The sequence below is a fragment of the Rhipicephalus microplus genome, chromosome 8 (genome assembly GCF_043290135.1).
Source record: "Rhipicephalus microplus isolate Deutch F79 chromosome 8, USDA_Rmic, whole genome shotgun sequence".
NCBI classification, from domain to species: Eukaryota; Metazoa; Arthropoda; class Arachnida; order Ixodida; family Ixodidae; genus Rhipicephalus; species Rhipicephalus microplus.
In genome coordinates, this window is record NC_134707.1 from 134,706,470 (window position 1) to 134,720,808 (window position 14,339).

Genomic DNA, 14,339 nt, shown 5'->3' on the forward strand with positions numbered 1-14,339 from the left:
TCAATGGGGTCAAAAAATTTGTTACGTCTCGGAAATTTAAAGGGCGTCTAATCTTTAATAACTGGTTCGAATGCTGGAGTCACCGTATAAGATAATGTCTAGTTTCCCAACACGTCTGCAGTGCAGTCATACCAACAAAACATAGAAACGCCCATGTTTCTTTCTTTTTCTTTTTTTTTCAAACGCCTTTACATTTATAGTCAACTTTGAAGTGCCGAAGCACTTTCGATGGTCCGTCCCCCATGATTATGTTCATTCAGTCCACACTGCAAAAAGCATGGTGGCACAGTCGTTTCCTAAGGTCAAGTTTCTCGTATCTCTTTTCGCGCTCTTTGTGCATCCCAAGAAATGCAAAAAATGTACAAAACAAGCCAAAGAGCTCGACACAGCACCGTCAGAACTAGTACGGTAGTCGAACTGCTCACAGTGTTCGCATTGCACTCTCAATGCTGTTACATTGACGGAAGTCATTCTTGTACTGCCGCATTCCTTCATGAAAATTCGTGGTTTCTTCAACGTACGAACCAGGGCACTCAGTGCATGGAATTTGGCACGCCACGCTCTGCGTTTTTTCCGCAGGTGCATGGTCTCTGGGCTGACGGACGAAACTGCTAATGGTCTCGATGGACATTTCGCCTCGATGGACATTCTGTCTCGACGGACATTCAAACTCGGTCGCACATTAAGGCTGTTGGACATTCAAGCTCGTTGGACATTCAGGCTCGTTAGACATTCAGGCTTGTTGGACATTCAGGCTCGTTGGACATTCCGTCTCGATGGACATTCAGTCTCAGTTGGACATTCAGGCTCGTTGGACATACAGCGTCATTATACATCCAGTCTCGGTTGGACATTCAGGCTCTTAGGACATTCAGTATTGCCCATCACGTGACCCATTGGACATTTTGTCTCATTGGAAATTTCCGTCTCGTTGGACATTCAGCCTCTGAATCGGTGGCAGTGCCTCCTTGATGAATTGCCTTTGAACCTGTCCAACCGATTGGATTGACTCTGTACGGCGGGGTTTTCGAGGTCAACGCACTGGGCAAGATGTGCAGTGCTGGTCACCTGCCGTTTTGTGTGTACTGCCCCTTCTCTCTACAATGAACTGGGCGTGCCTTTCCTTCTTTCCTGGGAGGGGTTTGTGACTTTGCCTCTTTGTGAGTGCAGTGAAAGGCGATGATTCGGGAGAGCTGTGAAAAGCGATGATCCTAATGAACGGTTCTAGGCCCAATTGTCTTCCCTCGCAAAGAGTCTTGCGAAGACGAAGGGTATAAAAACGTGAAAGCAGAGGCGCTAGGGTGTGTTTTTCTTTTCTTTTTGTCATGGATCACGCTTCTTTACCTAGTGAATAATGTAAATAAACGCTTTAGTTTTCAGCTTTGTTTCTTTGGTTTGTCTTCACCCTGACGCTGCGATAGCTCCGAGTCCCGACGAAGTTCCTCAGCCACACAAATGCACAGATTCAAAATCAAAAATGTTTGTGGGGAGGAATTACGGCACTTTTATTTTACAATGGGTAGCAATACAACGTGCACAGAAAACAAGCATGCGCTAAAATACAGTGATACATATAACGCAACGAATTTCCTAAAGCGCTGTCCTATATAAACATAACTATCATTCGTGCTTAGAGAAACGTGATTATTGATAAGAACGCACACATGCTAGATAGCGATGTACTCACTGAGGAGAAATAAGTCTTCGCGAGCAAATCAATTAGAACAAACTGCAGTATTGTTGTCACCTTCTTTCCATTGCGTAAGTTTCTCGTTTGCACCATTCTGCGTCTAGCGTCATCTGCATCCTTTGGGAAGTGATAGAAATGTACGTTGCCATCTTTCCTCCACAATGCCACGCATGGCGGCACACGTCCGTGGTCTGTGGACATCGCTTTGTTTTTTGTTTTTTTTATAGGGGACTCCTACGTGCGGCGTGCCGAAACTGAAAGAACTAGGCGGCCGCTTCTCAACTCGCGCAACGTGTTAACATATCTCCTTTCACTGTTGACCCTGTTAGCGACGTTTCTAGGCACGGCCGTTGAGTGGCGAGTGCCTAATAAGAATCGCCAATACTTTGATCTGGTGAACTACGCTCAGACCTCTCCACATAATTCACATCATTCATTGTTATTTAGGCTCTGCCTGTGTGTACCTTGAGTTCCTCATAAGCCTCGTTGCTGTCATATTGTTAAGGAGGCCTGCCCATAAGTGTTGGGTGGCACAAGAGAAAATCACATTTTTCTGCAGAGCATGTCAGACGTGTTCCGTTCACGTGCTACTCTACTGTGTCTATTACAATCTGTAGTGTGTTCCATTGAGCGGTCGTTACAATAATAGACCAAGAAAGTGATACCGGCCTCATGGATTAATTGATGTGAGGATTGAATTCTATTTACAAGTTTTCCCGTACCCATGTTCAAGCCAAACTATTCTAGGTGCCAGTCAATTTAATGCACCCGCCAGTCAAATTAATTCAAGTACCAGCCATGTTAACTTAAGTGACTCTGAAATCAATCCACCCGCTAGCCGATCTAATCCAGATGGCAGCGAATTTACTCCTGACTCCACGGCGGTTTTGCCCCGCCGTGGTGGGCTAGTGGCTAAGGTACTCGGCTACTGACCCACAGGTCACGGGTTCGAATCCCGGCTGCAGTGGCTGCATTTCCGATGGAGGCGGAAATGTTGTGGGCCCGTGTGCTCAGATTTGGGTGCACGTTAAAGAACCCCAGGTGGTCGAAATTTCCGGAGCCCTCCACTACGGCGTGTCTCATAATCATATGGTGGTTTTGGGACGTTAAACCCCTATATCAATCAATCCATGGCGGTTTAAAAGCGACCCCTTGTTTTTGGGAAAGCGTGGAGTTAATAGCTTTTTAGATATCCTAAGGGGAAATACTATCAGCATGCGTAGAATAAATAATGAATGAGTCACTAGTAACACAGTGTGACCCGCGTGACTTCATAACGTCTATCACCCGCGTACGCACTATTCAAAAATTTTAAGAAGCATATCAAAGGAAACGCCATCCGCACAGTAATAGCTTGATATCTTTTGCCCAGGCCAATAACGTCATCACGCTTATCACCCGCGCACGCAACGTCATAACCTGCCGTCATGCATATCAAACGAAACGTTTTTGAAAGCGCAGGAACATGTCACCTAAGGCTCAGCCAAAGGACTTGATCAGTAGTGAAACATTCATTGTTTATTCTAGACATCTTGATAATACTTCTCCTTGAATTCACTCAAAGCTATTCACTCCGAACGTTTTCAAAAATTCTGGCCGGCTTTGAAGTCGTGATGCAGTCAAGACCAAGTTGGCTGGCGTCTGGATAAAATTGACTAGTGGTTGAATTATTTCAGTGGCTATAGGATAATAATGACTGGCACTTGGAATATTTCAATGGTGGCTGGAATAAATTGACGGGAGCCCAGACTAATTTGACTGACGCTTGGATTGAAATGAGCGAGAAAACCTGTGTGGACATATGAAGATGAGACTGAACAGCATCAGAAGTAGTACAGAAGTACTACTTCAGAAGTACAGCGCCTCGGGGCGTGCCGGTGGCGCCTATGTTGATGTCTGGCGTTTTGAATCCTTCAACAGCTATGTTTGCTGTCCTGTCCTATAGGAAGCTCCTGAGGTAACTGAGCAAACGCTGCGCTAGTTCTATTTGATGTATGTTGTCCAATTCGACTGTATGGTTGAAATTGTTAAAAACCTTTATAAGATCACGGCCGGTCTTTGTATAGCACGTTTCGTGGTAGATTATTTGATGTTTAATTTGAGGCATACCATCTTTTATCGAAATGTTATGGCGAATTTCCAGCATTGAATCTGGGTATACGTTAGTGTCCTGTAACAAGTTGTTTACCCTGTTTAAACTTACACGTACACGACGGAAGATATTAGGAACATTGGACTAGGTTGTCGATCACAAGCTTCTTACTAGACTTTGGAAGGAGCGTAATTGTCGCTGTCCTCTACGGAGCTATTACCTTTTTTTTATCGAGCACTCCTTTGTGTATTCTGATAATTTGGTGATTCATTCATGTCGAGGTCTGTAATCATCTTTATAGTTATACCGTCTTGTCCATGCGCTGATTTGATGTTTAAGTTTCGTAGGGTCATGCGGGTTTCCATCTCCATAATTTTATCATCAGTTTTGAGTTCGCATTAATCCTGTATCTAGGATTTCAGCAACGAGGGTGCCTGTATTACGCATTTCTACTCTAGTTCTTCGAAAAAGTCCTCCTTTGTGCCATCGTGTGATACGTTAGTCAAGGCGTCAATATTGTTTTCCCTGTTATCGATAGCAACGGAGGAAGTTCCGGGTTCAGTCGGTGCCTAATTTGTCGTCTATAGATATAGAAATATCATTCCATTGTTGTTTGCTGAGTCGTTCTGTATATTGTTTTACTTGTTGGTTATAAGCGATATGTATTCCCTCAGCTTCCTCTTATGCTTATGTTCCTTGTGTATATGTTGAAGTTATAGCTCAGCTGCCCATATGTGGAGAAGTCTGCTGTCACATTTCCTTGGACTATATTTATTTCGCAGTATTTTAGTAGCAGCTTTGGCGTCATCACTTACCTGCTTAGTCCAATGTTTATTGTCTGTGATGGATCTTATCTATGTTCTCTCTGCTATTCGACAAGGCAAATGCCAGTCTATTATTTCATTTCGGTCAGTTTTGCGCTACTTTGGGTCATATGAAAATTTTCGACTTCCGTATCTGGTGGTCGCTGCCCTAATTTCTTAGGGTGTTTTGACACGTTGCATTTTCAATAGTTTGGGCTAAGGTAGTGTCTGGGGTGCTGTCCTGGTTTACATCTGTAGCTATTCTGCGAAGAGTGCCGGGGTCGGAGATGACAAGTGCTGAGCCTCATGCTTAACAGTCAAGTACCCATCCTTTTGGTCAAGTTAATAGCTGTCTCCAAGGGATATGTGGTGCATTAGGGTATCCTGCAAAAGCTACTACAGTTTCTGTTCAGTCCAAATGTTTTCTGCAATAGTTGTTCTGCATTGTTCTGCAAATGTTCTGCAATAGTTTTCTGCAATAGTGACATAGGGCTGCTGTATATGTTCAGACTAAATAACCAACAACCGTCTTTTGTTTTTGTGGGAGGAGTTTCAATAAAGTATTGTCGACGGTTGTTGTGCCTGTGTTGTGTTGCACGCACGTGATGCTTCTTTTTACCACCGTCATTAAGGCCCCGGTCTCCTTTGCGGCCATAACCAAAGTATCTGTAGTATACTAGTCTTGCGATACCATGTATGCCCTGCAAAATTATGACGTTCATTTTCTCTTTGCCTTTTAAAAATTCTTCTGTAAAACCAATTTTTCATTTTCGTAACTTATTCAGTTCTATTGCCACATTCCAAACGCTTTCTTATCCCGTGTCGTTGCGGGTGAGATGAAAGCAGGAGTTTGGAGTGAAGCTGATCTTATTTCTGATCTCTGAGCGAAGCTGAATTTAGCATGAATTGTGGTGATTCTGCTGCACCAGACGCGAGTCCCCTCCCTGGCAATCGCTTTGTTTCTAGGAATGTCCAAGTTATTCATAGTCGTTTCTATTGCTTCAGCCATTGTGTTTATCATTTCAATCTTTTTTTCATTGATGTTTTTTCTCTTCACAAGGATAATTTATATATCAGTAATGGTTTGTATATTGCCGCAATACTTTGTTTAACCCTTCTGGCTTGGACCTTGCGTTTGAGTGGAGGGTGATCCATACCTTCGTCTACCGTGTCTGGGATTTAAATAATCACTCTCGTGCTCACACGCGGAATGGTACGTAACTAACTTACTTGGCATGTCCGTCCTTGAGATATTTTTTGTTTGATCCCTCATGCGTGCTAGCACAATTCTCGACTGCGCCTTGTAGTGTTCAAATTCCCCTAACCAGTTGATAATGGCGATTTCACCGTCAGCCCCTGGGCACGCACCCTCAACCACATTTGCCCAGGTGACCGTAATTTTCGCGTCTACTGATGTGGTTGTAGGCTGTAGATGTGGTTGTAACCTGGACGTAGATCATCAATTGTTCCCAGCTTTGTGAAACGAGAAGTGGATACGAATGGACGAGTAGATTGTGATGCCAACCTAGTGCTGCACTTTTGACTTGAAAGGTCTTACCTGTGCATCGGGGATCCCGGACCTTACGGAAGTGGTCTTGGCTTCTTTTTATATGGAGGGTTCATGTTCTTGTCATTCCTGTTTCAACATTAGCCATCGTCTCTGCTTAACTATGAGGAGCTTTTTTAAAAATATTGCTTTGCATGTTTAGTCTGCAGTGAATTAGTCCGTATCACATAGCTGTCATTTATCCTCCCACCAATGGCCTTCATCTAGATTTGGTGTTCCACAACTGGCACAAACTTTGTCGTCTGGATTAAGACACGCGCCTACCCGGAAACTAAGTCTGTTCCATTGGCAACAGAATTTCACTTGATTCCGGTACAAAAATGAAAGAAGCTCTGCGGTGCTGTATCGGAAAAACGAGGGCATTTTGTGCCCGTAAAGAGCACGATCAGTTTGGTAATATTACTCAGTCTCTTTGCTGCTTTAGCCGTTGAGTATTTTTATACACACGCTGCTGGGATGTCCATTGGACCCTCTTCGAGAGGAAGTCCTCAGATGACTCCTTTAGCGGTCAAGTGCGGCACTCTCTCTCATAAGCATTTGCCTCGTAAAACTTGTCTTGAACTTTGATACGTCTCATTGTATTATATTCGCAGGCATGCTCCTGATCCGTATTACTGACTATCAAGATATATTGAAGCTGGTGAGGTAGACGATATCATCCCGCCTCTCTTCTAGAGAGATGCCACCCTATGCACCTTGCACCGCCATTGTAAGGTTAATTACACCATGCTCAGATATATTGATTTCTTTAGTTGGTCTGACTTCAAGCCTATATTCCCTCGTTGCAAATGTGGCATTCTGCTGGCCTTACGTATTTGCTGTAGTTTTTATTTCCAGGGTGCACCATTGCCATTGGTGGGCCACGTCGGTGACAAGTTGCTCTCGCGATTTTTGGAGTCTTGCCGGCGTGATATTTTGTTCCTGACCACTTTTCATCCGTGGCTGTCATACATTTTTTTCTGTGTTACGATGTACCTCTCTACGGTGAGCCCAATTACTGAGAGAAAAATTGGCACTCGATGAGGCATCTGATTCTACAAAATGCCAGCTGCAGCTGCACAGTTGTAAAAAAGGTGCGTCACCATTTGCCTGGCACGAAGCTCGGCTGGCGACACAGCACTAGCAGAAACACTGGATGCGCGGAGACGGGCGTTGGGCAGCGATTCCCACTGCGCGTTTTGCGGCCAAGAAACGGCCACATCTTCGTGACAGTCTAAATGCCCATGTGGAACGAACATTCATCCATACCAAAATAAACATAGCAAAGCACCTGCTTCACCTGGATGAAACTTTGCGTTTTCCTCTTACGCTCCCCCCACAAAGTATTATGGCCCGCCAACAGGCACGACACCACGTGCATTGCGTTGACTTATAATGAAGCAGTGATGTTCACAACCTCTAACAATTCACGAGAAGGCGGCCTTCGTATTTAAAGCTTGGCGCACAATCAGTGAGTTTTTTTGACTGGTGCGTCCATTTCTTCGGAGCAGCTCTCACCACTAGCTACTACAGCTGCCACAGGCATCCATGACCACAAGCGCATGTTTAATTATTTTAAATAGCATTTTAAAGAACAACAGGTGGTCGATATTTCCAGAACCCCCCCCCCCCTCCACTACGGCGTTTTTTTAGTCTTTAGGCTGTCTTGAGGCGTTCAACTTGACATATCAATCAATCAGTCATTATTAAATCACTAATTATAGATGGTAGTCGTTGTTATATAGCGATGTACTCCTAAAAATGAATGTTGATGTATGTACGGTAAACGGTGCTTGAGCTGTCAAGTACCAAGCCACACTGTATAAGCTCTCTTGTATAATTGTACGATAAATATTAAACTGCTTCTCAAAGAAGAAGTATCGCTTTTCTGTTAGACCACTTCCTATCATGGAGGTATTGACCATGTTTTTTTTTCTTTATTCAGGACAACATGCGTTTTACTGTAAACGTAGACCAACCTTAATTAAGTATTTGCTGCGACACAACTCCTGCCACCTATGCAACTCCTGCCGCATTGCCAGGGGTATATATATAAACCACACCATGCTACTCTCTACTAATGTTGCCAGTTAGCATCTTTCTAGGCGTCATAGGTTGTTTGATTGTGCTTCATCATCATCATCATCAACATCATCATCATCATCAGCCTGACTGCGTCCACTGCAGGACAAAGGCATCTAACATGTTCCGCCAGTTAACCCGGTCCTGTGCTTGCTGCTGCCAATTTATACCCGCAAACTTCTTAATCTCATCTGCCACCCTAACCTTCTGTCTCTCCCTAACCCGCTTTCCTTTCTGGGAATCTAGTTAGTTACCCTTAACGACCAGCGGTTATCCTGTCTACGCGCTACATGCCCGGCCCCTGTCCATCTTCTTCTTGATTTCAGCTATGATATCGTTAACCCCCGTTTGTTCCCCAATCCACTCTGCTCTCTTCTTGTCTATTTAGGTTACACCTACCATTTTTCTTTCCATTTCTCGCTGCGTCGTCCTCAATGTAAGCTCAACCCTCTTTGTAAGTCTCAAGGTTTCTGCTCCGTAGCTAAGTACCGGCAAGATACAGCTGTTATATACCTTTCTCTTGAGGGATAGTGGCAATTTACCTGTCATAATTTGAGAGTGCTTGCCAAATGTGCTCCACCCCATACTTATTCTTCTAGTTACTTCAATCTCGTGGTTCGGCTCCGCGGTTATTACCTGCCTTAAGTAGGTATAGGCTTTTACAACTTCAAGTGCACTATTATTATTTCGAAGCGCTGCTCTTTTCCGAGGCTGTTGTACATTACTTTCGTTTTCTGCAGATCCATTTCAAGACCTACCTTTCTGGTCTCCTCGTCTAACTCCGTAATCAAGAGTTGCAATTCGTCCCCTGAGTTACTCAGCAATGCAATGTCATCGGCGAAGCGCAGGTTACTAAGGTACTCTCCATTAACTCTTATCCCTAACTGTTACCATTCTAGGCTTCTGAAAACCTCCTTTAAGCACGCGGTAAATAGCATTGGGGAGATTGTGTCTCCCTGCTTTACACCCTTCTTGATTGGTATTCTGTTGCTTTCTTTATGAAGCACTATGGTAGCAGTTGATCCCCTGTGGAATTCTTCCAGGATGTTTATATATACTTCATCGAAGCCCTGATTACGCAGTGTCTGCATGACGGCTGATATTTCTACTGAATGAAACGCCTTCTCGTAATCTACGAAGGCTATGTATAGTGGTTGGTTATATTCTGAGCATTTCTCTATTACCTGATTGATAGTATGAATGTGGTCGATTGTTGAGTAGCCTGTTCGAAATCCTGCTTGTTTCTTTGTTTGATTGAATTCTAATGTTTTTTTTTACTCTGTTAGCAATTACTTTTGTAAATAGCTTGTATACTACAGAGCAAGCTAATCGGCCTTTAATTCTTCAAGTCCTTGTCATCTCCTTTCTTATGTATTAAGATGATGTTAGCGTTCTTCCAAGACTATGGTACTCTTCCCGTCAGGAGACACCTCGTAAACAGGGCGGCTAGTTTTTCTAACACAATCTGTCCTCCATCTTTCAGCAGATCTGATGTCACCTGATCTTCACCAGCAGCTTTGCCTCTTTGCATGCTCTCCAAAGCTTTTCTGACTTCTTCTATTATTACTGGTGGGGTGTCATCTGGGTTACTGCTTGTTTTTATAGTATTAAAGTAGTGGTTGTCCCGGCTACTGTACAGATATCTGTAAAACTCCTCCACTATTTTAACTATCCTATCCATATTGGTAGTTATTTTGCCTTCTTTGTCTCTTAGTGCATACATCCCGTTTCTGCCTATACCAAGTTTCCTCTTCACTGCTTTGACCCTTCCTCCATTTTTCAGAGCGTGTTCAATTCTCTCCATGTTATACCTTCTTACGTCGGATACCTTACGCCTATTAATCAACTTCGAAAGCTCTGCCGGTTCTATTTTGTCTGTTGTACTTGAGATATTCATGATTTGACACTTTTTAATGAGATTCTTCGTTTCCTGGAAAAGCTTGCCAGTGTCTTGTCTAACTACCCTTCCTCCAAGTTCCACTGCACACTCCGTAATGATACTCGTCAGATTATCATTCATTGTATCTATGCTAAGGTTGGTTTCCTCACTCAGAGCCGAGTACCTGTGCTGAAGCGAGACTCTGCATTCCGGTACTTTTCCTCTCAATTCTAGCTAACTGATTGGCTTCTTGCGTATCAGTTTCTGTCGTTCCTTCTTCAAGTCTAGGCGAATTCGAGACCATACCATTCTATGGTCACTACATCGTACCTTACCAACCACATCCACATCCTGCACGATGCCTGGGTGTGCACTCATTATAAAGTCTATTTTGTTCTTATTTTCGCCATTAGGGCTCCTCCATGTTCACTTGCTGTTTCCTCGTTTTCGGTAGAAGGTATTCAAAATCCGTAAATTATTGTGTTCTGCGAATTCTACTTGTAGCTCACCCCTGGCGTTTCTAGTACCGATGACATAATCTCCTACTGCCTGATTGTGATTAAGTGCTACCAAAGAATGCCTGTTCGCAAGTACTAGCAGGCCCAGCAACATGGTCTTCAGTAGGCACACTTGTCTTCTGCTGAAAAGGGCACATTGGGCATCTTTAGAAGGGTGTTATATAGTCGAGGAGAAAACTTTCGGCAAAGTACTTCATACATTACACAGAGCTTGGAATAACCTCCTTACAAATGCCCAGGGACGTGCAAGATATCGATCTGTTCACGGCGGGAATGAACGAGCCCGCTCTTCCCGGCGGGGACGTCGGCCGCACGTTCGCTGCCATCATCGCTGAAGAGTTTCGGAGACTAAAGCTGGGTGACCGATTCTATTACGAACACGGCGATCAGGCTGGGTCCTTTTCTGAAGGTAGCGTACCATTTAGTTTTATTGAAGCTCATTTTCTATATGTGACCCATAACAATATCACACATATATGACCGCCGTAACGACGCCGTGATGTCAGCCGACGCACTACCTTGCACATTGCATGGGTAGATGGCCGCTTTGTGTGGGAAGCACAAAACTGAAAGGCAGCCTCCATGGCGCTTTTTCTTGCGGAGTAAATTTTTCCGCGCATCCTTGTAGTTTAGGAGAAACAGGGAAGCACTGTACACATCGCACACAAGCAAAAATCTGTCCACGTGTGTGTTTCAGAATGCTTGCCCATTTTCTGCAATAATCCACATCGGCGTCTTGCAATTTACGTTTCTTCACTTTCCCGCTACATGTTCACGTTTGACCTAGAAAGGTTGTCCCACTTCGTGGGTGCCACGTGCGATCAGTTACAATTTCTTGCACGATATATGATCAAAGATCTCTCAAATTATGCGCACTTTTCAAGGTTAAGAAAAGCTAACATGTCATAAAGTATCATGCACTACGACTTTCTCATGCCACGAAGCGGTGATCTAGTGTGTAAGGTACGTGGATGCTGACAAAGTCGCGGGTTCGAATAGGTGGATAGCAAAACGGCGCGTCGTCTGCTACGGTACTTCCCGTTCGAGGCATATCCCTTCACTGCGTCAAAGTGCTTTGCTGCACAGCGTGGCGGTGAGGCAACGAGGCGCAATTTTGCGATGAATTTGTTGCCACTCGTCCAATGGTTCTATTATGAAATCGTTTTGCGAATGATACACAATAATTCGCGCGCAATTAAGAATGAATTTAAGAGCGAACGTGAGACTTGTGAGAGACGGGTTTCGAGGGCGTTAATAATTTGAAACACACAGTGATATTTGGCAAACTCACCTCGATTGAGTATTTTCGATCACATATGGTGGCCACTTCAATATCACTCACATATGTGAGCCCATGCAGCGAAATGTTAACATACGTTCGTTGAAAACCTTAGTATACATGTACTATGCCCCCATCAAGCACGCCGAATCAGTATTTTCGGACTGTATGTTCTGTATATCCTACTATCTGTAAAATTTGTGAAAACAGCTGAGCGCAACAAATTACCACTCAGTCAAAGATAACGGACAATCTAAAACTATCTAAATTCCTTTCAAAGCAACGAGCTGCATCGTGTGGGAACTTTATTATGTCAGACTAGTAAGAGTGATGTACTGATAGGGTGTGTTGTACTCCGAGTGATATTCCTAATGGCACAATTGTATATTGAGCATGCCTTGAAACACAAGTGATGTCCGAGTGTGTGAGGGAACGAGACGTAAATGGAGATTGAGAGGCAAAAAAGAGCCATAAATGTGTGAGCAAATTTGATTTTTACAATAATAAACAGATTACCGTCGCCATTCTTTATATTGAACATGAGATGGTACGTTTAAAACACCGAAATGAATATTTCTATGAGTGAGCAACATGAAAAGCGATGAACGGATGTTTCACGATGCTATGATGCGCAGAAAAATCTTTGTACACGAAAAGATATGCCAGAAAACACCCTCTGCCGCGGAACAATATGCATGTGTCCCGAGGTACATGCTGCTTGAATGAAGAAAATTGCCGCTCGTACCATTATATCCAGCAAAAATTACCATCGGGCGGCACGGAATCTCGGACCGGAAGTCGATGCAGACGATCGTCATGGCCCACAATTCTTCGCGTGAGCCAAGGTTTTACTATCTACTTATACCGGCTGCAGCGGCTGCATTTTCCAGGGAGGCGAAAATTCTGTAGGCCCGTGTGTTAAGGTTTGTCTGCATGTTAAAGAACCCCGGGTAGTCTAAATTTCTGAAGTCTTCCATTTCAGCGTCTCTCATATTTATATGATGGTTTGCAGACGTCAAACCTCAGATATCTATCTAGCTACAATTTCCTCATAGAATAAACTGTATTTGGGTCAATAATTAAAGTTAACCAATTAGTTTATCCTTACCAGTTGCGCCAGTTTCATTTTTGCGATGACACAGTATTTCCGATTCGACGCAGAGTTCAAGTGCTAGAACAGCAGGAGCCTCACTATCACAGCATTATAAAAGCCAAGCTTTGAAAGCGCACACTAAGACGCCGCGTGTCTGCAAGAAAACATATACAGCATGGCTTATCAGCCGTGCTCATCAACGGAGACAGTCCACGCAGTTGCCGCGCCGGGTTTTCCCCAGCACGAGACGTGTGTGACCGGCGGAAGCCCTGCTATTCCACCTGTGGTGCCAAAGCCGACTTTGCATGTTAGTTCTGGCCCAGGAAGTTCGATAGTTCTGCATGACTTTGAATTGACTATGTCTCCGCGACGAATGCCAGCAAGGCCACGTCAACGTAAAGAGATCGACCAGCTTCACGGTCTTTCAAGCTTCACACGGCTAGTGCAATCGTCCTTCTTTTTTTATGACATATTGTGTTTCTTGAAAAATAACACACAAGAGATACTGTACTGAAAATTATAATAGTAGATGCTTTACAAGTGGCCAAAATATTTCCGTCCCCATGAAAACACCTTTTTGTTTTTATTATAGACGCTTCAATAGCGGGGATCATTGTTACGTTGGGATACGTTTTTCTTTGCAGATCAACTTAACAGCATCAGGAACATCACATATGCGAAAGTGCTCTGCCAAAACAGCCAAGGCATAAATAATATTCAGAAGCGCGCCTTCCTGCTACCCGGTGTGAAGTAAGTCCTTTATTCATATTTATGTTACATTCACTTCATTATCTGCTGATTTTTATTAATGTTGCTTCAAAGCGCGACTACATTATTTCGCATTGATTTGTAACGAATAATGCGACTCTACTAGCACTATTTATTGTGTTAAAGTAACGTTGATCATCTATATAGGTTTTATAATTCTGACTTTTCTCTTTTTCAGAAATCCGGTGGTTACATGTGCGGAGCTGCCTCAGCTTAATCTAAACCTTTGGCAAGGGCCACGCTCCAGACGCTAATGAATCCTGGCTCTATGCAGTACAAATAACAGTTGCGATAAACGACACTCTTATTGCCAGTAAAATAAATTACGTTTTCGTGACTATAGCGTGTACTCACTTGTAAAAAATTCGCGTAAAAGTTTCATCATTCAATGAAACCACAGTGATGTGCTGACCATAGTGGGCACTTACTGCGCATTGAAAGAAAAATTTGAGGACACTTTTTAAACTTCAATGTGCGTTCGGCGAAAACCTGTAGCCATTCGACTGAGAAAACCAAGATTTTTGTCTCGTGTTTGCTTTCGTTTTTTTAATGCACAGCATTTCTTTTCGTACCGCAGGCACTTTGCGTC

The 14,339-nt window shown here is 43.6% G+C and overlaps 1 protein-coding gene across 1 annotated transcript in view; it reads left to right on the plus strand.

Annotated features, from left to right (window-relative positions):
* LOC142768751 (salivary peroxidase/catechol oxidase-like) overlaps nt 1–14,088 on the plus strand; it is an 83,871-nt gene extending 69,783 nt beyond the window's left edge. The window contains exons 4-6 of the mRNA XM_075870750.1: nt 10,850–11,019; nt 13,627–13,732; nt 13,929–14,088. Of these exons, the coding sequence (XP_075726865.1) occupies nt 10,850–11,019; nt 13,627–13,732; nt 13,929–14,004 (352 nt within the window). The 3' untranslated portion in view covers nt 14,005–14,088. The remainder of the gene's footprint in view (nt 1–10,849; nt 11,020–13,626; nt 13,733–13,928) is intronic.
* The last annotated feature ends 251 nt before the right edge of the window (nt 14,089–14,339 follow it).